Source organism: Ornithorhynchus anatinus, chromosome 5 (genome assembly GCF_004115215.2).
Source record: "Ornithorhynchus anatinus isolate Pmale09 chromosome 5, mOrnAna1.pri.v4, whole genome shotgun sequence".
Taxonomy (NCBI): Eukaryota; Metazoa; Chordata; class Mammalia; order Monotremata; family Ornithorhynchidae; genus Ornithorhynchus; species Ornithorhynchus anatinus.
Genome location: NC_041732.1, coordinates 29,404,756 through 29,429,604, shown reverse-complemented (window position 1 = coordinate 29,429,604; position 24,849 = coordinate 29,404,756). Strand labels below are relative to the sequence as shown.

The following is a 24,849-nucleotide window of genomic DNA, read 5'->3' as shown; positions in this document are numbered from 1 at the left end:
GAAGCTGCCAGGAAGACAATCGTTCCCTCACGACGGGAGCAGCAGCCAACAGACTGACACCTTTGAGGCCACGGAGCGCCTCCCTCTCCCATCTGCCACCACCGGAACTGGCTCCCATCCTGGGAACGGCACTCTGGAGCTGGTGTGGGCCCGATGGGATGAATTATTTCAAGCATTTTCTTTTTTTTAACCTTCAGCAGGAGACAGCTTGGCCATGACACAGTGCCAGCTTCCACCAAAAGCTACGGCATGGAAGTGGGTGGTCATGTGCCAGGTAGTCACGGATAGCTCTGTTTGGGATGCAGAAGAGCAACCCCGCTCCGGGCTTCGGGGATGGGGGACCACCAGTGGAGCATGTCAGAAGTGAGCAGTGCTGGGGGAGGTGGGTTGGAATCCACGGGTGTAATGCCATTTGAGGAGTGCAGAGTTGCGTTGTTCCTTTCCAGTTCAGTCCACTCTAGCCTGGCCCCTCATTATCTCCCCACTCAACCCCATGCAGCACTTACATTTTTAAATTATATATTATAAATTACTTTTTTATATTAATGTCTGTCTCCCTCGTAAACTGTAAACTTGTTGTGGGCAGGGAAAGTGTCTGCTAACTGTGGTGTATCAACCAATCATATTGATTGAGCACTTACTGTGTGCAGAACACTTGGGAGGGTACAATATAATAGAGTTGGTAGACATGTTCCCTGCCCACAGTAAGTTTACAGTCTTGAGGATTGCACTTTCCCAAGTGCTTAGTACAGTGTTCTGTAATAGTAAGGGCTCAATAAACCTACCAATTGATATTCCATTATGTATCAGCGTGGCTCAGTGGAAAGAACCCAGGCTTGGGAGTCAGAGGTCGTGGGTTCGAATCCCGGCTCTGCCACTTGTCAGCTGGGTGACTGTGGGCAAGTCACTTCACTTCTCTGGGCCTCAGTTCCCTCATCTGTAAAATGGGGATTAACTGTGAGTCTCACGTGGGACAACCTGATTACCCTGTATCTTCCCCCAGCGCTTAGAACAGTGCTCTGCACATAGTAAGCGCTTAACAAATACCAACATTATTATCGATTATTTGGCCCCAGGGTACTACTGCTTTTTGGCAGAGCTCAGGACTCAGGGTGCACAGAGCTGCTGCTGCTTCTGTTCAGAATCACCCGGGTCTTGGTCACTGACATTTATCTCAATCAATCAATCAATTTTATTTATTGAGTGCTTACTATCTGCAGAGCACTCTATTAAGCACCGGGGATAGTACAAGACAAAGGAATTAGCAGACATGTTCCTTGAGTCTACAGTCCATAAGGGAAGACATATAATAATATGAATAAAGTATAAATAATAATAATAAAGTATAATATACATATGTATTATATATAGAGAGAATTCAACCCACATATTCAATCTATCACTAAATCCTGTTGGTTCAACCCCCACAACATTAATAAAAATCTTCCCTTTCCTCTGCACCCAAACTGCTACCACATTTATCTGAGCACTTATCCTAACCCACCTTGATTTTTATGTCAGCTTCCTTGCTGATCTCCCTGCCTCCTGCCTCTTCCCACTCCAGGCCACACTTCACTCTGCTGTCTAGATCGTTTTTCGAAAAAAATGTCCAGTCCATGTTTCCCCACTCCTCAAGTACTTCAAGTGGTTTCCCCTCCACCTTCTCATCAAACTGAAACACCTATTGGCTTTAAAACACTCAATCATCTTGCTCCCACCTAACTCACTTGGCTGTTCTCCTACTATAAGGGCAGACTGCAATATTTGCTCGTCTAATGCCAAGCTGTAGCGCTGTACCTGTAGCACTGTAACTCACTTACCTCCATGGTGTCTATCTCCCCGCCGACCTCTCACCAATGTCCTGCCTCAGGCCCAGAATGCCCTTCTTCATATCTGACAATTACTTTCCCGCCATTCAAAGCCTTACTGAAGGAACACCTCCTCCAAGAGGCCTTCCCTGACAAAGCCCTCTTCTCCTTTTCTTTCTCTCCCTCCTGTGTTGCCCTGACCTGCTCCCTTTATTCATCCCCCTCTCTCAGCCCCTCAGCACTGATGTACATATCTGTAATTTATTCATATTTATTCCTGCTTCCCCCTCAAGACTGTAAGCTCGCTGTGAGCAGGGAATGTTTCTGATAAATTGTTATACTGAACTCTCAAGAGCTTATTACAGTGCCCTGCACATGGTACGTGCTCAATAAATCCAATTGATTGATACAATTTAAAGATATATATACGTAAGTGTTGTGGGGTTGGGGAACGGGATGAATATCAAGTGTCCAAAGGTCACAGATTGAAGTTCAGTCCTGTGGCACCATGACCTCTTGGTAGGAGATGCCGCCCAGGACACAGTGGTTTGAAGAGTGTGGCAGTATGGAGATGGTGGCAGGGCAGAATCCTCAGCAGCCCTGCTCAGGTCTTATGCAGATTCTATGTATCTATGACCTAATAATAATGATGGTATTTGTTAAGCGCTTACTATGTACCAGGTACTGTACTAAGCACTGGGTGGATACCAACAAATCAAGTTGGACACAGTCCCTGTCCCATGTGGTGCTCACAATCTCAATCCCCATTTTACAGATGCGGTAACTGAGGCCCAGAGAAGTGAAGTAACTTGCCCAAGGTCACACAGCAAACAAATGGCAGAATCTGGATTAGAACCCATGACCTTCTGACTCCCAGGTCTGTGCTCTATCCACTTCACCTCTTCAACCTGCAATGGTACCTCCGGTCACAGTCTTCTTAAGGCCCTGGACTAAGGTGCTTAGAAAAAGGAAAATAAAACTGTCTTGTATACAAATTTTGCCTGCTGAAATAACTACTGAAAAGCACAGAAAACACAATTTGAAAACACAATCTTCAGGATTTGTTTGCCTTTGGCTGGGTAATGAGGTTGAGGTTACCTCTATAAAACTGTAATTCAGAGAAAATATTAGTAGAGTAATTATCTCAGCTGGCATCATAACTGAGATTTGAAATAACCTCTGATGCAGACTTGGTATTTAGTGGAACACATCAATATAAACACTGTTTTATCCTAGTCAGGAGATTTCCCCATCAGAGGATCTTAAATAAGGGCCACAGATGAGCTATCTAAATACATTTATCTTGAGTACTTTCTTTTGAGCAAACATTACCATCTAAAAATCTACCAGCTCATTTGTGAAACCTATCAAACTCATTCTTGCTTTTCTGTTCTAATTATTTTTTCTCTATAAAATCTCAATTTACAAAATTTTAATTCTTAATCCTCTCATTTTGCTCTTAAACTGGGCCTTGAGTCCTCAATTCCTTTCAAACATGCAAATCTAGGGACCATTTGTAAGGAATCATACACCATTTCCTCAGAATTGGAACATTATGTCATTCAATTAAGGGTTGCTTAATGATTCTCAATGCCCTAAGGCTTTTGTAAGCCTTGGAATATTCATCTTGTATGCTAGAGTGTAAATAGAGATGAGTTTCCTTTGTATAAGCACTGAATCAATAGTCATCATTTCCTGAGAAGAATCTTTACCATCATTATCAATCAAGATGCACCGAGTCCCTTCATCTCAGCCAGAAAAAAAAATAAAAAGTTTGTTTATCTGCCAATTGTGAAGTATCTGGCAGCAGGAAAGTCAAATGAAGGTTGTGGCTACTCGGTTGTGGTTTTCCTTCAAGCTAGAAAAGTTGTGTGGCTTTCCATAGAGGTAGAAGAAATGGTGGCGGTGTGACAATCCAGTATTGTCACAACTACAAGTGTACAAGACTCTCCCTTCACACATAGATTTTCTTATACCAATCCAATTCTTAAATCAAAAAGAGTGCAAATAAAATAGTATGAGGAAATCAAAATTTACAGAAACAGCAATCACTACTACTTCCTTAGTTTTTATATTTTCTCTCTGAAGAGTTGCATGTTTTTAAGAGGAAAAATTAGCTCCCTTCTCTGTTCTCTTATCCCTCTTTCTTTTTTCATATTTTCTACAACCCCATCATTTCTCAGCAATGAGCTCTGCAGTTTTATAGAGAGGTCACAAAAGAGAGCCAAATTTATTCATTTGTCCTTGAAATGCTCTCTTCGAAATGTATTTTTGTTTTAATGGTACCAATATCTTGACAATTAAAGTAAAATTCTTAAACTTTCTTTGAAATCTATGGCTGCTAAAACTAAATAGTTTTGTATCTTTATTTGGTAGAGGAAATCCTTCAGAGTCCTTTGAAAAACCCATTATCTCCTTAAGGCAATACCTAAGTTTTCTTATACTATTGCAACAATTCTATAATAATAATTATTATTATGGCATGTGCTAAGCACTTACTATATGCCAAGCACTGTACTAAGTGTACTAACTATACTAAAATTGGGTGGACACAGTCCCTTTCCCATGTGGGGCTCACAGTCATTCATTCATTCATTCAGTCACTTATTGAATCACTTACCAATCAAGCACTTATTGAACACTGTGTGCAGAGTACTGTACTAAGCGCTTGGAAAGTACAATTCTGCAACAGATAGAGACAACCCAACAACAGGCTCACAGTCTAGAAGGGGAAGACAGAAAAACAAAACAAAACAAGTAGACAGGCATCAATACCATCAAAATAGTTAAACAGAATTCTAGAATTACAGTCTCAAACCCCATTTTATAGATCAGGGTACTGAGGCCCAGAGAAGTAAAGTGACTTGCCCAAGGTCACACAGCAGACAAGTGGTGGAGCCGGAATGAGAAGCAGCATGGTTTAGTGGAAAGAGCACGGGCTTAGGAGTCAGAGGTCATGGGTTCTAATCAGGTAAAATGGGGTTTAAGACTGTGAGCCCCACGTTGAGCCCCACGTGGGACAACCCAATTATGGTGTATCTACCCCAGTGCTTAGACAGTGCTTCGCACATAATAAATGCTTAACCAATACCATTATTACCAACTATTTTGAATATATAGTAACTATTTTGTGCTATAGTTACTATTCAAAATGAACAGTAACAAAAACATTAAACTTTTCAGGATTTCTTGGGATAAAAGGGACTGGATTGATAATTTGCATCACAATAGTAATCTAATTACTGTGAAATAATTACTCTCTCCTCTGTTTTCTTCAAATGAAGTGGAAATGCATAAACAGGATATCTTTATAAATAACTCACTTTGGGGATTATTTATCAGCCAAAACATTACAAATACATATTTAAGTAGGAAAATTGGTACTGCCACTGAATTGCTCATAAAAGCACCACCCAGCTAGTAATAGGCAGTCAGTCAATCGTATTAAGTGAGCACTTAAGGTGTTTAGGCACTTGGGAGAGTACAACAATAAACAGACACATTCCCTGCCCACAACAAGCTTACAGTTTAGAGGGGGAGGCAGATATTAATATGAATTACAGATACGTGCGTAAGTGCTACGGGGTTGGCTGGGAAGGGGGATGAATAAAGGGAGCACATCAGGGTAATGAAGAAGGGAGTGGGAGAAGAAAAAAGGAGGGCTTAGTTAGGGAATAGGGAAGGCCTCTTGGAGGAGCTGTGCCACTTCAATAAGGCTTTGAAGTGAGGGAGAGTAATTGTCAGAGAGTACCTAACACCATCAAATTTGAATTCATTCATTGATTCAATCATATTTATTAAGTGCGTACTATCTGCAGAGCACTGTATTAAGCGCTTGGAATGTACAATTCGGCAACAGAGAGATAATCCCTGCCCAACAACGGGCTCACAGTCTAAAAGGGGGAGACAGCAAAACAAGTAGTTAGGCATCAATACCATCAAAATAAATAGAATCATAGATATATACACTGAGTCCATTAACAATCTTAGGTCCATTTGTAATAGAATGGAAGGTTAATGCAAAATTCAAGGGGCTCGGTTTGACCCATCACCATCAGAGTAACTGTATGGTAGGACCAATTATGTTGATTGTCTCTCAAGCTAAGGATACAATGGGAAATTTGGATGTTGGAGTCAGAACATGTTTCCCATCCCTGGGAAACTTCCACCTAATAGGCAACAAGTATCCTCAAAAATCTCTGAGACAGTCATCCAGAAATTAATCTAAACTGATGACTGTGCCCTTAAGGCACTCTGACAAGAAAACATGGAAAGAGTTAGCAATTGCCTTTCAGAATCAGTACAACACTACAGAATGATAATAAACCTGAAGAAATCCAAGGTTGTATATCATCCTAGGCCCAGGAAACCTTACACACAACTAGAGATTTTCAGGACCCAGAAAACCCTACAAGCAACCAGAGGTTTTCATTGGTTGCACAGAACTTAAATGCTGTCATCAAATGCTGATCTTTAAGCAGATGCACAGCAGTTGATGGCAAGGTTCAGCCAAAGTGATGTACTTTAAAACGCTTTCAAAATAACTTTGGCAGAATTTCAGGGATGGAATCAGAAGCACACACTACACAATCTGTAACACAAAGGAGCTGGTTTGAAATATTCTGGAAGGAATTTGACTGTTCTGTCAATAGTGTGAGCTCCACTTCCCTATTGACAGGACACAGTTTTCCTTAGGGAGAGCTTGGAGAAGACTCAGTTTAGTTTTTCTATGCTGATGCTTGTCTGTCTGCTCCTCTGGGACCTAGTAAGAAGATATTCCATATGGTAATGCATTTCTCTCTTTTAAGCCAGACATGGGGTAAAAAGGAAGCTCTGGTGAGGAAATGGGGTTCAGTTAAAACCCTGTGCCAAACATTTTTCCCACAAGTAAAGACTCAAGGTGGCCATGGACCAAGAACCTGGTGCGTGGCTTCTAGTAATCAAGACTCTCAAGCTCTGCGTTTACTCAGATTTAACCTTCAGTGGCTTTCAACATAATTCTGTAAACCTCAGCTTTGCATTTTCAGTTGCCATTATGTTCCATTTGTAATATTGAATAAAATTTTGGCTTTGGCTATTATTCCGTTTGGTAATCTGGATCTCCTGTGATTCCTGGGGCCTTCACAGATGAAAGCTCAGTTGTTAGTAATAAATGCTTCTGTTTATTGTTGTACTGTACTCTCCCAAGTGCTTAGTACAGTGCTCTGCACACAGTAAGTACTCAATAAATATGACTGAATGATCACCTCCTCCGTCCGCCTCCTACGCTCCTATGCTCGAGCTGCTGAGCGCTGCTGGCGAAAGTCCAAGCACCAAGCCGACCTCACACACTTCAAATTTATCCTTTCCTGCCTTAACTCTGCCCTCTCCTCCGCCAGGCAAAGCTTCTTCTCCTCCCTCATCGACACCCATGCCCGTCACCCCCGCCGATTGTTCCGGACCTTTAACTCTCTCCTTAGGCCCCCTGTTCCTCCCCCTCCCCCATCTCTCACCCCCAATGATCTGGCCACCTATTTCCTCACGAAAATCAACACGATCAGGTCTGAGCTCCCCAAAGTCACCCCTCCGCCTCTCCCCTCCCCCCCACCAACCCCCTCCCCTACTTTCCCATCCTTCCCTGCAGTATCCTCAGAGGAGATCTCCTCCCTCCTCGCAAGTGCCACCCCCTCCACCTGCGCCTCGGACCCCATTCCCTCTCACCTTCTTAAAACCATCGCCCCTGCCCTCCTCCCTTCCTTAACTTCTATTTTTAACCACTCAATCTCCAAGGGCTCCTTCCCCTCTGCCTTCAAACATGCCCACGTCTCCCCCATCCTAAAAAAACCCACTCTTGACCCCACTTCCCCCTCCAGTTATCGTCCTATCTCCCTACTACCCTTCCTTTCCAAAATCCTAGAACGAGTCGTCTACAATCGATGCCTAGAATTCCTTAACTCCCATTCTCTCCTAGACCCCCTCCAATCTGGCTTCCGTCCCCTCCACTCTACCGAGACTGCTCTCTCTAAGGTCACCCGTGACCTCCTTCTTGCCAAATCCAATGGCTCCTACTCCATTCTGATCCTCCTTGACCTCTCTGCTGCCTTTGACACTGTCGACCATCCCCTCCTCCTCCATACCTTATCTCACCTTGGCTTCACGGACTCTGTCCTTTCCTGGTTCTCCTCTTACCTCTCTGGCCGATCATTCTCGGTCTCCTACGCTGGCGCCTCCTCCCCCTCCCATCCTTTAACTGTTGGAGTTCCTCAAGGGTCAGTTCTTGGCCCTCTTCTGTTCTCCATTTACACTCACTCCCTCGGTGAACTCATCCGCTCTCACGGCTTTGACTACCATCTCTACGCAGATGACACGCAGATCTACATCTCCGCCCCTGTCCTCTCCCCCTCCCTTCAGGCTCGCATCCCCTCCTGCCTCCGGGACGTCTCCACCTGGATGTCGGCCCGCCACCTAAAACTCAACATGAGCAAGACTGAGCTCCTCATCTTCCCTCCCAAACCCGGTCCTCTCCCAGACTTCTCTATCACCGTGCCATCCTTCCCGTCCCGCAGGCCCGCAATCTCGGTGTCATCCTTGACTCGTCCCTCTCGTTCACCCCACACATCCTATCCGTTACCAAGACCTGCCGGTTTCACCTCTACAATATCGCCAAGATCCGCCCTTTCCTCTCCACCCAAACGGCTACCTTACTATTACGGGCTCTCGTTATATCCCAGCTAGACTACTGTGTCAGCCTTCTCTCTGACCTCCCTTCCTCCTCTCTCGCCCCGCTCCGGTCTATTCTTCACTCCGCTGCCCGGCTCATCTTCCCGCAGAAACGATCTGGGCATGTCACTCCCCTTCTTAAACAACTCCAGTGGTTGCCTATCGACCTCCGCTCCAAACAAAAACTCCTCACTCTAGGCTTCAAGGCTCTCCATCACCTTGCCCCTTCCTACCTCTCCTCCCTTCTCTCTTTCTACCGCCCACCCCGCACGCTCCACTCCTCTGCCGCCCACCTCCTCACCGTCCCTCGGTCTCGCCTATCCCGCCGTCGACCCCTGGGTCACGTCCTCCCGCGGTCCTGGAACGCCCTCCCTCCTCACCTCCGCCAAACCGATTCTCTTTCCCTCTTCAAAACCCTACTTAAAAATCACCTCCTCCAAGAGGCGTTCCCAGACTGAGCTCCTCGTCCCCCTCTACTCCCTCTGCCATCCCCCCCTTTACCTCTCCGCAGCTAAAGCCTCATTTTCCCCTTTTCCCTGTGCTCCTCCACCTCTCCCTTCCCATCCCCACAGCACTGTACTTGTCCGCTCAACTGTATATATTTTCGTTACCCTATTTATTTTGTTAATGAATTGTACATCGCCTTGATTCTATTTAGTTGCCATTGTTTTTACGAGATGTTCTTCCCTTTGACGCTGTTTAGTGCCATTGTTCTTGTCTGTCCGTCTCCCCCGATTAGACCGTAAGCCCGTCAAACGGCAGGGACCGTCTCTATCTGTTGCCGACTTGTTCATCCCAAGCGCTTAGTACAGTGCTCTGCACATAGTAAGCGCTCAATAAATACTATTGAATGAATGAATGAATGAATGAATGTACTCCTTCTGGGCAGGGATCATGTCTACCAACTCTACCGTACTGTACTCTACAAGTCAATCGAACAGTGCTGGGCACACAGTAGTGCTCAGTAAATACCACTGATTGATTGACTAATCAATTGGATCCTTGCTGAAGTTTCTAATCTTGCATTCCTGGATTGCTATAAACCCAGGATGGTTAACTTCATCATAGTTCAGTGTAATATAACTAAAGAGACAGTCTCAAACTCACCAGGCAAAAACTTCGGATTCTAATATACAAATAAATTGAAATAAAAAGAGGCAGCATGGCTTTTTGACAAACTGACAAAGGTTAAACATCACACTAGCACCATCTCAATTCATGTATTATGGATGCCTTGTTGAACTACTCCAAAATAATTTACTAACCAACATGTATAATAGATTGTTTCATTGGCTTTAATTTAAACATTTAATACAGTATTACCATTTTTTTAAAAAAAGAATAAAATGATTTTGGAAAAGACAACAAATAAGCAATACATTTACACTTCTAAGTATTCACATGGTCCAAGCTCTAAAGTCATTCAACCAACAATAGCAGCTTTGAGAGTCCACAAAAGTAAATGTGTGTTTAAGAAGTGTGCACACAACCCCAAATGAATATTTTCATGCCTTTCAAAGGGCACATTTGTTCTCTTATAAAATAGTTCAGTAATATAAAAATTAAAAATCCTGGGTTATTAGAGGTTCCCCAAATCCGTTCCTTAAATCAGTTAGAGCCTGATATTCTGCAATAAATCTAGTCCTGACAAAATGTGCCTCCCGAGTAAGGTGAATGGAAGAAAATAAAGACAATCTTTGCACAGGCTTGATTCTTAATTGCATATTCCATTTGACGAGGGTCTCCTAATCTTCAGCTCAGAACTCTGACCTGAAACCAAATGTGCTAGGATCAGTGGACTATACTGTGGCTAGAGCCTAAGGGACCATACTGTGTTGCTCTTGAAGAATACTTCCTTACCTACAAATTACCTCATGTATAAAGAAAGTCCAGTTACTACAAAATCTATTAGATGATGTGAAATCTTTCCCTCTTCGAATAGAGTTCATCCAATGGGATATTTTCAAAACACTATTTTTGCAAATACTTCACTAGGCTTGCAGAGTAAATCTTGCATTCTCTGAAATATGCAGGGGAAAAAGAAGCTATAAGGCCAATACTATACTACACCATTCTACAGCCCACTCTTCCCTCTTTAAACTTCCACTATTTTGGTGTGAAATTGCCCTGGTTGCAATTTCTCCTGGTAGGTCCCACCTGACCCTTCGCTGTCCATGACCCATGAGAACTTTAATTAGGGTTTGGGTAGTGCGGTGACACTGAGGATGCTTGGTTTTTTGGAAAAAGAGACACATCTACTTTCCCCTTGATGTTTTAAAAAATGGTTTTGGAAATGACTGGTAGATAAGTGTTTAAGAGGGACTTGCTCTTCCTTTGATATTCATGTGCAATCAGTTCTTTCATAATACATTTTCACTATACATTTTGGATAAAGCGCGTTAGGAAATTAGGGAGTGTTCCTGTGATAACACATAGAATATGAGGTGAAGTCAGAAGTAGTTAAATGCATGTGTGAGGCATCGATTAAGGCTCAAGTACTGTGTCACACATTTTCCTTAACCTAGGGTTCATCAAGAAACAGCATGGCCTAATGGAAAGAGCACACAGCTGGTAGTCAAAAGGGTCTGGGTTCTAATTCCAGCTCTGCCATTTGTCTGCTGTGTGATCCTGAGCAATCCATTTAACTTCTCTGTGCCTCAGGTACCTTAATCTGTAAAATGGGGATTGAGACTGTGAGCCCCATATAGGACAGGGGCGGTGTCCAACCTGATTAACTTGTATCAATGAATCAATGATATCTATTGAGCACTTACAATGTGCAGAGCACTGTTCTAAATGTTTGGAAGAGTACAACGGAATTAGCAGTCACATTCCCTGCCCATATAGTGATTGGCACATAGCAAGCACTTAAAAATACTTTTAAAAAACTCAAGAATGCAATGTCAGTGTTTTAGAATAACTGAGTGTAAGAGTATTTAAGACAGTGCTCTGAAAACAGCACTGGTACCCTGAGTCCTAGACTTGAGAAGATCAGGGAGATATTTTTATTCTAGTAGGTCTTTGAACTCATAATGTAATAAAATAAATATATTATGCTGAAAAGCTGTGCCCACAATCCAACCTGGGTTCCAGACTCCCTTCCCAACTTTATAAAAGTTTGCTAGTACATACTTAAATCGTGCACTAATATTTTGGAAAAAATAGTCCAGGCTTTTCACTAACCCCCTTGGCTTCACTTTTGCATCACTGGGAATTAAGAACAGGAACAGTATGAGTTTTGACCTCATTTCATGAGAATAAATGATGACATTGCAACAAAAGGCCCCCTCAAGAATAGAGTTACCTGTAGTTGGTGACTTTCTTGAGGAGGATAGGGCACTAAATCTGTCGGTTGGTTGCTGAGTCCTTGGAAATATTCTGATTGTCAGGGGTCAGATGGGAGACATCTGATGGTACAGGTTTATGAGAAGCAGCATGGCGTAGTGGATAGAGCACAGGCCTGGGAGTCAGAAGGTCATGGGTTCTAAACCTGGCTTCACCACTTGTCTGCTGTGTGACCCTGGGCAAGTCACTTGTCTTCACTGTGCCTTAGTTACCTCATCTGTAAAACGGGAATTGAGACTGTGAGCCTGATGTGGTTTAGGGGCTGAGTCCAACTAGATTTACTTTTTCCAACCCAGTGTTTAGTACAGTGCCTGGCACATAGTAAGGTCTTAACAAATAGCATTAGTACTATTATGAGAAGCAGCAGGGCTTAGTGGATAAAGCACAGGTCTGGGAGACAAAAGGACCTGGGTTCTAATTCTGGGTTCACCATGTGTCAGCTATGTAACCTTGGGCAAGTCACATAACTTCTCTGGGCCTCAGTTCCCCCATTTGTAAAATAGGAATTAAGAGGGTGACCCCATATGGGACAGGGACTGTATGCAAACTGATTGACTAGTATCTACCCCAGAGCTTAGAACAGTGCTTGGCATATAGTAATTGCTTAACAAGTACCAGTAATACTACTACTATGAGGCTTAAAGATGAATACTCCATTGTTTCTTATTCTTTCTTACATGGTTCTCCCATAACATATATCAGTAGTGATATTAGGAATTTGGGAGATAGGCTCAGATGGTATTCTCCCTACATATATCCAAAGAGGAGATACACTCCTACAGCACAACAGTATCCTGGAAATGAATGACTAAATGGCTAATATCAAAAAAACTTTAATAACAGGATAATCTTCAGAGAAGAGGGTCATCAAAGTCAACAAAAAAGCGAAAGTACCTAAATGAGATGATTGCCTTGAAGGGATGGTGGAGCAATTAAGCCCAACATGAAATTTGTAGTGTTTTGGTAAGGCCTAAACTCTAGGAGAGATTTGGGTGATTCCATAGTAGGTGACAAGGAAACAGAACATGCAAGGCATACTGGGGATGGCACTCCTTATTTGAGTGCTTGGTTAGGTAGGTCTTAGTTGTTCAGAAATGATCGGGAAGGATAAAGTGTATGAAGCTATCTGTTTTATGTTCAGAGAGTCCAGAAAGTGGATCTGGGCTAAGGAAAAGAAAAGAGCATCACTATAATAAAAATCAAACTTGGAGAAAAGAGTTGATGAGGACCTCTCTGATCAACTTGACAACAAAGATTTGGGTCAGATAAGGTGCTAATAGAAAAATTCAACTTTCCAAATACTTTCTGGAAAAACAATTCAGGTCCGAAGATCATCGAAAAATCAATTTTGACTGCAATAGAGACAATTTTCTCCCCTGGATAAAGGTGGACAACTTTCCAGATTTGATTTTTACTAATAGGGAGGAATGAGTTGAAGAGTTTAATGCACAGCAACATACATGGAAGAAACCATGGAAAGATTGAATTCAAAAGTCTAGAGAGAAGGAAGGACAAAAAGATCAATCGAGTACCAATTCATTCAGTTCAATGGCATTTCCTGAGTGCTTACTGTGTGTAGAGCACTGTAATAAGCAATTGGGGAGGAATCAGCATGATAAAGAAAGTGAACTTTAGGAGGTTAACTCTGGATGATGGTCACTAAAGAAAGCAAGCCTAAGAGGCTAAGGAATCCAAGAAAGTTGTCTATTCTTCAAATCATCAGTTCTGCTTGCTCAGGGGCAAATCAAACTAATGAGTAGAATGGACAAGACAAACAACAAAAGCTCAATCTATACACCCATAATTATAAAGACACCAAAGTAGCAAATGAGAAGGGTTCAAAAATGTAAATCAATCCATGTCACTAAAAAGGAGTGTCAAGAAACACAACAAACATATAGTGACACAGTCAAGATAGCAAAACCCAGGAAGGAAAGGCAGCTAGAATGACATAAAGGGTAACCAAAACAAATTTATAAATTATATTGAGGAAAGAGAAGGTCCAGAGAAAAGTGGACACATTTTTGCGGGGTGAGTTACTAACATTTTAGAAGGAATAAAATTTCAAGTAATGGGAAGCAGCATGGCCCAGCGGATAAAGCTTGGACCTGGGAGTCACAAGGCTTGGGGGTCTGATCCTGGCTCCATCACTTGTATGCTGTGTGACCTTGGGCTAGTCACTTTATTTCTTTGAGTCTCAGTTCATCTGTGAGCCCCATGAGGGACATAGAGTTTGTCCAAGCTGATTAGCTTGTATCTATCTCAGTGCTTAATACAGTGCCTGGCACATAGTAAGTGCCTGTACCATTAAAAAAAATCTGAAAAATCAGGAAGGGATTCACTAGAAGTTGGCAAAGTTGTTAGATTGCAACTAAGATGGCTGTGACTGAAGAAGTGAGGGGCCCAAGGACTACTTTCTGCCAGTAGTAGTGATATTCTGCTGTTTTTACTTTCGTTACTGTTGATTTTTTGGAGACTGGTTTCCTATTCTTTCCAGCTTCTCTAACCCCTCGTGCTGCATTTTACATGAAAAGGACCTTTGTGGATCAGAGACTGTGCCAAGATCAATATATTTGTACCTTCCCTAGTTCAGTAAGGGCTTTGCACAAAAAGTATTTTAAAATGTCATAAGTGCCTAAAACTAAATCAAAGATGCACACCAAAAGAATAACAAATATGTTAGAGAAAGGGGGCAAGGGATATTAAGAATGGCAGAAAGATCCACAACACCTAAAAGAAGTTATGAGTCAGTAATTAAAAAAACCCAACATGTATCCAATCTGATTATCTCATATTTACCCCAATGCTTAATACACTACTTGGCAAATAGCACATGCTTAACAGTGTGGCTCAGTGGGAAAAGCATGGGGCTGGGAGTTAGAAAAGCTACATTCTAATCCCACATCTGTCACTTTGCTAAGTGATCTTGGACTTTATTTAGCTTCTCTGTGCCTCAGTTTTCTCCTTTGTAAAACTGAATTAAACATCTGTTTTTCCTCCCACTTAGACTATGAACCTCATGTAGGACAGGGACTATGTCCAGCTTTACCATGCATCTGCCCAGCACTTTAAGCCATGTTTGGCAAACGGTAAGTGCTTAACAAACTCTACAAACAGAATTATTAAAAACAAAAACCACTGTTATTATTATTACTATGAAGTGTATTAACAGGAAAATGACATACAAAAATAGAAAGGAAGCTCTCCACTTTGCATGGTCAAAATGTATTAGAATACAGTACTGGATCCAGTTTTTATTTCTGTAATTAAAAAGACCTGTGGAAAAACTCCAGAGAAGAAAGTAAAAAATGATTAAAGCAAACAGGTTAATAGTGAAATGTTGTTTAATCCAGGGAAGATAAGTGTGAGAGATGACATAACGGTCTCCAAGTTTGTAAGGGTTTCTATAAAGAAAATGCTGACCAGGGATATACTACTTCCTCACAGGACACAAGGAAGATCTAGAACAAGATATCAAGTGAGGCTGAAGAGTCTTCACCTGGAGATTTTTCACAATGGGCAGGCTGAAAGATCAATTGATGTTATCTAGAGGTCAGATATGGGAATTTAAGTTAGTTTTTCATGACCTGGGAATTGTTTTTGTATTATACCTCAATAAACTTCAGACTGCTGAAAAGTACATTTTTTAACATCAAAAATTGTAACATTTCATTATTCAAAGTGCTATCTGTGAAAGACCTTACACTTAGACACCTATTAAGGGCCCATTGTAGAGTAATAGTTCTCTATTTGGGTGGCTTGTCCTGTACCTTCTATATGAACAAACTTCAATAAGTACAAGTAAAATACTCTACTGTTAGCATAATGCATTCCATTACTAGTGTAACAGAGGTTAAATTTTCACCTAAGTAAACAAAATTCAAATAAACTTGTCATTTTACTTTTCTTCATATTGAGAATTGTTCATATGTACTAATTATGGAGGTACGTAAACTTATGCTACCATTCTCCAATCTACAACATTGCTTCTGATATCGAGAGGTGACGAATAAACATCAGGGAACCCAGGATAAAATTTCCATAATCAGCAGTACCAGGGAAACCAAATTATTATTTCCATTTGTCATCCATTAAATTTTGGCACTGCAACGGTGATTACGAGTTGAAATTCCACAAAGGATGTACTGTTAGGCCTCATGCAGTTTTTCAGAGCACTGGTACTTTATATTAGGTGCAGAAAAATTGCTTAGGCCATAAAATGCCCTGAATATTAAAACACATTTAAACAAAAGTGTTGTATGCTGAACCTTTAACTTAGCTGCAGGAATTCTTGAATATCAGCTTAGCATATTTCATGGACCCCAGCTTCATTTCAAAAACACATAATACCCGACACATATGGTGGCAAAAAGAAAGAAAAAAAAGAAAGTTGCACTATATCTACAGTCACATAGACAGACACACTGATAACAGCCACTAAGGCCTGAATCAGTTCTGTGAAGCATCGTACCATTTTTTCAACCACTAACACATCTACAGTTCACACCCAAAAACCTCAATTGTTCCAGAGGTTGAAAGAAGTATTCAGGACTCACGCTGTAGTTTCGATACTGACATTCAAAATCTTCATTATCCTCTCTGCCCAGGAAATTGAAAGGGGATTGCAAGGAAAAGAAGAATTACGAAATCTAATAGTGCAAATACATTTGGAGTCCAGGTTAGATTTATTTCTGCCTTCTCAATCTAAAATGGATAATACATTTCTTTTCTGGTGAGCAGATGGTGTTGTCTTGAAAAGATCACACATTTGGCAGTAACTGTGTAGGATTTCAGCACCATTAAAGCCTCTCTACATTTCAGATTTAAGACAGCTGATACAATTTCACATATCGACTATGCTCTAGGACCCTGAGTTATTTTGACAATGATCCTCTCATTGAGAATAACTCATCTCGTAGGTTCTCTGAAACTGCCCTTCTAGTGCTGCCTGAAATACCAGTGTTTTGGAACCCTCTAGAGGTACACAGAAACTCCATAGTAACCAGATGTGTAACTGGGAGCAGAGAACATTTAAATGGCATCCTTTCGAGGGAAGGACAGAGATCCGGTACATCCTCCATTAAGAATGTTCTCTCTTGGCCAATTTGAATGCTCAAACATTACCAGTTAATGGCCTTTCTGTAAAAATCAAATCACTGAAACCAGGACTATTTTGGCAGGTACTTTCATTGTGATTTCTGTAAACTCTCAATTGTTTAGGAACTAAGGTAATCTTAAACAGAATAAATTTAGAAAAATACAGGGTGCCTTATATTTTTCTTAAGTTTTAAACAAATGTAAATAGGCTTAGAGCTTGTTTTTCCCACATACAGAAAATATTACAAAGGTAATAAAAATGTGTGCAATAATAATAATCATGGACATGACAAGATGACAGATATTTGAGTTCTCTATTCTCCCCTCTTTTTGGTTAATTCAAAAAAGTGGAAGTCTAAAAAACAAAGATCAGCATTTTAGCCACGCACTTCAAACTCTTCCTGCTTGGGCTCTCATTATGAGATAGCAAATAATTACAATTGATAAATCAATCGATGATATCTATTGAGTGCTTACTGTGTGCAAGGCACTGTACTAAGCACTTGAGAATGTTTTATATTGAAATAATCATATTTACTTAAAAAAATTAAAAAAGTAACTATCAGCACGAAGGAGTGCAAGGTAAAAAGACTGGTTAGAAAACCCTGCGTTTTAATAGTAAAACCTTGATTTTCAAAAGAAAGCTGAGTCAGCTCCATAGTGAGGTTCTAAAAGGAAGCTCAAATGTAATAGTAGGTTTTCTACTCACCATTAATACTGGGAGACAGAGCAGGAGAAGGAAGGCTGATCAAACATATTTCAGTTGAGAATCATGGCATTGAACCCAAAAAGAAAAAAAATGAAAGGGAAAAGAAGAAGCCATAGAAATCCTCGAGACCCATAATGGACTGTTACTGGAGGTATTGTGTGTTAAACCTTGAAACTGGATTTAAATTAGACAAATGGAAACATCAAATTCAACATCTCACATATGAAAACACATTCACATAAAAAGAAAAACACTGGAGAGACTGAGGCTCCTTGAAATTTTTTGGATTATATTCCAACTTGGAGGAGGAGGGAAGGCATTCTTGCTCTAAAGCTTGATCATTACATTTCCAAAAGACTCCTGCAGTCATCCAAATTTGATAGGGCAGGATTTAAGTGCCTGTTAGTGTTCCTGACTGGGCACTTCTGCTGCTTTGGCACACAAACAGTATTCCAGTATCCAATGGGATATGCAGTCTAATTCAAATATAAACTGGCAGCACTCCTGAGTAGTTTTGAGTGTTTATCAACTCAGTAGGTCAAAAGTCTGCAGACACTGGGTGGAGCAGCAGTATGCCACAAAACTAACAGTTGTCCTCCTGAAAAAGAAAAAAGGGAAAGAAAAACAGTTGTCAGAGCAAGATGAAAGCTACTGGCTTCCTTTCACAGATGACAATTTTCTGGATTGTGAAAATAAGGGAATTGAAATGACACATATTTAAAATGCCATTTTTGAAATGAGCATGAGAGTTAGGTGGGGTGTGCTGTTTTTAGATACTGTGCTATCCCTGATAGGTAAACAGCTTAAATAAAATGGTAGACCATTCTCTTTAATACCCTTATAATACATTCTGATAAAACTAAAGGCTGACCAAAACACAATGCTGAGACAGAAGCTCATCACAGGTCTACTATATGAAATTAGAAGGAGGGCTGGGGGACAGGACTTGCCTTGCTCAAGAGTAAACTTTTCCTGGAGTCAGATGAAAGATTAGAACTCAGTTTGTAGGAGGCTGGATCCCTATATCCACCCCCTCTTTCTCTATATCCAGTCCCTCATCCTTCAATCCACGGGCATTCCCCCTCCTCTTCCTTTCCCTATTACTCTATGGATAAATTCACAGGGTCTTTGTCAAGCTGGCATCATAGGCCTTTCCCCATCTCCCCAGCTAGGCTAATACAGTGGGGATAATGCTCCAAAGTTGGTGGATCTGATTGAATAGACTTCTAAAGTAGCAATGCCACACCAATATAGTGTCTTGTCTGGTATGATGTTAGATATAGATTTAAGAAGCAGCATGGTGCAATGGATAGAGCATGGGGCTGGGAGTCAGGTCATGGGTTCTAATCCCAACTCCACCACTTGTCTGCTGTGTGACCTGGGGCAAATCATTTCTCTGTGCCTCAGTTACCTCATCTGTAAAATGGGAATTGAGACTGTGAGCCCCTTATGGGACACAACTGTGTCCAACCCAATTTGCTTGCATCTACCCCAGCGTCAGTACCCGGCACATAGTAAGTGCTTAACAAATACCATAATTATTATTATTATTATTATTTACTCTGCGAATATGTGCTTGTGCAGACCAATAGGCCAGACCCAAACTTTTACTCGTCTAATCCATTGGTTTACACACATTTTGGGTGATCAGGCTCAACTTGCTTTTCAAATTTTTTATATTAATTTTTAATCAAATCATTATAGACAATAGCACTTCACTGTAGACAATACCACTATTCACCCCTATCTCACAAGCCCATAATCTTGATATTGTCCTCAACTCTAGACTGTAAACTCAATTTGGGAGGGGATCAGATCTACCAACTCTGTTAAGATGAACTCTCCATAGCTCTTAGTACAGCGCTCTGCATATAGTAAGCTCAATAAATACAACTAATTGATAGAAAAATCTCATCTCATTCAACCCACATATTCAATGTCATCAAAACCTGTCCATTCTATCTTCAGAACCTTGCTAAAATCTGCCTTTTCCTCTCCATCCAAACTGCTACCGCACTGATCCAAACACTTATCGTACCCCGCCTTGATTACTACATCTGTCTCCTTGTTGACCTCTCTGGCTCCTGTCTCTCTCCACTCCAATCTATACTTCACTCTGCTGCCCAGATCGTTTTTCTAAAAAGAGGTTCTCCCCCTTCCTCAAAAATCTCCAGTGGTTGCCCATCAACCTCCATATATGAGTCCGATGTGGCAGGAATGTGTCTGTTTGTTGTTATACTGTAATCTCCCATATGCTTAGTACAGTGAAGTTAGAGAAGCAGCATGGCTCAGTGGAAAGAGCTTGGGCTTGGGAGTCAGAGGTCATGGGTTCGAATCCCGGCTCTGCCGCTTGCCAGCTGTCTGACTTTGGGCAAGTCACTTTACTTCTCTGTGCCTCAGTTACCTCATCTGTAAAATGGGGTTGAAGACTGTGAGCCCCACGTGGGACAACCTGATCACCTTGTATCCCTCCAGTGCTTAGAATAGTGCTTTGCACACAGTAAGAGCTCAATAAATAGGGTTGAATGAATGAGTCAAACAGAAACTCCTTACCATCGGCTTTAAATTACTCAATTGGCTTGTCCCCTCCTACCTTACCTCACAGATCTACTACAGCCCAACTCTCACTCTTCACTCTCCTTGCCCTAGCTTGCTCACAGGGTCCTAAATTCGTCCATCTCACCACTGACCCTTTCCCACATCCACCGTTTGGCCTGAAATGCGCCCCCACCCCCGCAAACATATGCCAGATCATCACTCTCCCCACCTTCAAGGCCTTATTAAGGTCACCTCCTCCAAGAGGCCTTCCTTGATTAAGACCTTTTTTTCCCAGTTCCCTCTCCCTTCTGCATCATCTATGCACTTGGATCTGTGACCTTTGGACATTTGATATTTGCCTCACATCACTTATATACATATCTATAAATTACCTGTTATAAAGTATTTCTATTAATGTCTATCTCCTCCTCTAGACTGAAAGCTTGCTGTGGACAGGGAACATGTCTACCCACTCTGTTTTATCGATCTCTACTAAGTGGTTAATAAAGCACTCTCCCTGCAGTAACTGCTCAATAAATACTACCCAATAAGTAGCACAAAGGAGTTCAAGGTGAAAAGGCTGCTTAAAAAAGCCTGCGCTTCAATAATGAACCCAGCCCTCATGGCAGTTCTGGGCCACTGAGATATATCATGATGAGGGCTACTTGGGTTAATTTGATATGATCAGAGTCATATTTCCAATATAACCCACTAGATTGATGTAGCTGATGGCTATGGCCAGGACCAGGAAATGAAAATTCTAGGAACTGCTGAATTTGACTAAAAGAAAGAGTGTTTTATGAAAGTTAATCCCCACTAAAAATTTATTGATTCCTAAAAATACTTTTTTAAATGATCAATGTTCCATTTAGGCCATATAATATACATTTGATACTACATAAAGTAATTTGTTACATAGTAAAAGTTATACTAATATAAATTTCAAAATTGCTGCCATTTCATGGAATGAAACTTGTAATTCACTTTCATAATATAACCTGGGGAAACAGATAACAGAGGATAAGCTCCCATAAAGATCATTATTTTATGTTAAAAATAAAACTTTCAAATATTTCAAGTTTTAACAGTATGAGAAAGAACCTGAAATCTCCATAAAATTTCTTTGACTTTGACATCTGATAGTTAAAATGTATAAAGAACAAGTTGAACACTTCTTTCTTTACAAGAACACAGCTTTCTTAAGAAAGCATTTCTAAAATAAGACTTATGCAGATTTCTGGCTTCTGACCAAGTTCAGACTGCATAAGTTGTTTTGACTTCATGAAATTGTATTCCATATAATCAGAAAAGCATTATATTAGAGAGGCTCAGCAGGAGATCCTGCAAAGAAACCTTAGAAAAATTGCCCATCTCCTAGAATCAGCAAAATGGAATGAATTACATTTTTCTTCTTGTAACATTACAATCCATTACTACTGGAAATGTGGTGGTTTTTCTTTTTTAACTTCTGGTAAATTAAATACATTTTTGGCACTGCATGAAGTTTCTGGTTTTTTGGGTTTTTCTGTATAAAGCTTGAGGCACAGGATTATGATTCTCCATTATTAGTGCATAAAATGCCTCAATTTTGAAAATTTTATTGCTTTCAGCTACTCATTTTTAAATTTTTACATAAATAACTTGTGAAATGGTCTCGAAACTCAAACTGGCCTGAAACTGCCAGGACTTTTTGGAGCTCAGATGGCTAAATCATTTCGTAAAAAAAGAAAAATAGTTATGGTAATTGTAAGCTATTTCACAGAAGAGATTCATTTCACACCTCTAAAACTGACATGTACGAAAGGAGGATTTTCACTCACTTAAAGAAGAGACCTGACATACATGATACTTATGGCTTAGTTCCTGTGGTGTTTTTTATCTGTATGCTATCATAAAACTCTATCACACAGCATCTAATACCAAGAATATTTAGACTTCATTTTGTTTATTTTGGTTCAAAGCCTTACTGAAGGCAAAATTCCTTCAAGAGGTCTTCCCAGACTAAGCTCCACCTTTCCTCATCTCCCACTCCCTTCTGCATCACCCTTACTTGTTCCCTTTGCTCTTCCCCCCTCCCAGCCCTACAGCACTTAAGTACATATCTGTAATTCTATTTATTTGTATTCATGTAGACTGTAGACTGTAAACTCGTTGTGGGCAGGGAATGTTTCTGGTTATTGTTGTACTGTACTCTCCCAAGAGCTTAGTACAGTGCTCTGCAGACAGTTAGCATTCAATAAATACAAGTGAATGAATGATTGAGTGAAAGTGACATGATAATTTATCTATAGGCAAAATTAAGTGAAATTCAATAGTATTACTTAAAATAACGGAAATGGTAACAGGCCAGATCATTTCAAAAGAACCTTAGCACCAAATAACTTGCAACCTCAAAGAAGATATGTGTAGAATGGAAGTTTGTGATGTAGTCAAGAATGGAGAATTTTCCCAAATCCAATTTCTTAAAACATAAAATTTGGTAGTTTAGAAAATAACTAAGAATACTATTAGTTACAGTGACAGCCATAAGAGCATTTCAGCAACCATTACCTAGGATGGGAAACTTATAAATTATTTATTCAAATTAATGTCTGCCTCCCTCTCTAGACTGTAAGCTTGTTATGGGCAGGGAATGTAACTGTTAATTCTGTTGTGTTACATTCTCCCAAGAGCTTAGTACAGTGCTCTGCACATAGTAAGCACTCAATAACTACCATTGATTGATACTGTTCATTTTTTAAATGAATAATTTTGACACAAATAGAGCCTGCGAATAATACGACTGAAGAAATAAGGGATTTTCCTTTATATTTTCATTGCTTGACTAAAAACAAAAAGCATATTCCTGACTCATATACAAACTCAAGGCAGCACATAAGATTTGTTCAGATTTGAATCAGGATGCCCCATCTGGAAAATCTACCAGCAAAAGAATTAGTTCATAGGGAGAAAGCGTGGTAAAATTGGCTCTAAGTGACTCTGGGGAATTCACTTGGGTTCATCAACTCTTTGGGCCTTCCTCGGTCCCTGCTGAGAAAAAAAACACCCAAACCCAAAAGTCAAGAGAATGATTCTGAACCACTTCTCAAAATCAGCAAAGTGTGGACAAAAAATAAGTGTGAAGATATCAGTTATGTGCCAGCTTCCATTCAGGAATCTCTAAATCCAACCAGGGATTTTTCACTGGTGATTCAGCCATGAGAAGCAACGTGGTCTAGCACATAGAGCACTGGCCTGGGAATCAGAAAGACCTGGACTGTAATCCTGCTCTGCCACGTCTGCTGTGTGACTTTGGGCAAGCCACTTAAATTCTCTGTATCTCAGTTACCTCATCTGTAAAATGGGGATTAAGACTGTGAGCCCCATATGGGGCAGGGACTGTGTTCAATCTGATTAATTTATATTCAATCATATTTATTGAGTGCTTACTATATCTATCCCAGTGCTTAGTACAGTGCTTGACACACAGTAAAGGGCTTAACAAATAACATAAAATCTCAGAAATGATTATGGTTAGTGTGCTTTCTAATGAAAAGCGGATATAAAATTAAATAAAAAACTGAATCTTTTGGGAGAATAATTTAGCACTATGCTTCAAGTTGGCATAAAAATGAAGTTCTGTATTCCAATGCTCATCATAATACAGACTTGCTGTACAAGATACGGCAGGAGGATGGATATGAGGCATGGTACCATGAGCTAATTGTGGTTACTTACTTTAAGTATAGAGGATAGAAAAATAATGTCAAAGATACAATGAAGCACAATCATAAGTCACTTAACATGCCTGGGAAGTACTGGGGATAAAAGCAGCTGACCCACTAGTCTGTTGGAGGTATTTAGAGCTGGGGTGGTTCTTTTTCATTTGAGCTTCTAACACTTCCAGTACGCTATGGCAGCATATACTGCAGATCCAGGGACTGGAAATCACAAATGCAATAGCAAAGCAAAGCACGACCTTTATGTGTTCACACTGTGGAGGGGATTGCTGGTTGCTCATATGTCACACTTACTCACATGGATAAAAATCTCGCCATCAGTAGTGTCAGGCTGTCAGAACCAGCCTGCTGTATAAAATATTCTGTGAGTTAAAGTTGGAATAATAATTTTCCAGAACTTTTGTTTTAGAACAACAACTCTATCTTCGATTTTGCTAGAATAATAAAATATTGCATATGGTGTCACTAAGCTTCTAGCGGTCACTGATTCTACTAACATGAAGAATAAGGAAGATGAAAAGTGGTGAACTATGGTTCAATATATCGTATTTACTGAGCACTTTTCTGCACACAGAAGCATATAATGGGAGCATACAACGGAGTTCGTTCCCTGTCCACAATGAACTGACAATCTAGAGGGGGAGACAGATATTAATATACATAAATTAAGATTATGTACGTAAGTGCTGTGGGGCTAAGGGAGGGGTGAAAAAAGGGAGCAAATCCAAAGCAAGAGCACTATCACTCAGTAGAGAGATGGTGCAGCGTAGGGTTGAGAGACAAATTTAAGGGAAATGTAATTGAATTACTAGAGGAAGAATTAAACTGGAAAAGTATATGGACAATCTTATTTAATAAGATTTGTATGGGGCTTAACAGCCTGGTTGCTAATATGGACAATCTTTGGTAAGTTAGCAAGGGATGAAGTGATTAC

At 40.6% G+C, this 24,849-nt stretch overlaps 1 protein-coding gene across 2 annotated transcripts in view; it reads right to left on the bottom strand.

Annotated features, from left to right (window-relative positions):
- Positions 1 to 15,178: 15,178 nt before the first annotated feature.
- Positions 15,179 to 24,849, bottom strand: part of LRRC28 (leucine rich repeat containing 28) — a 107,817-nt gene continuing 98,146 nt past the window's right edge. For both annotated transcript variants that reach the window (XM_029064904.1, XM_039912302.1), the window contains exon 10: positions 15,179 to 18,256. In XM_029064904.1, coding sequence (XP_028920737.1) covers positions 18,184 to 18,256 — 73 coding nt within the window. In that variant the 3' untranslated portion in view covers positions 15,179 to 18,183. The remainder of the gene's footprint in view (positions 18,257 to 24,849) is intronic.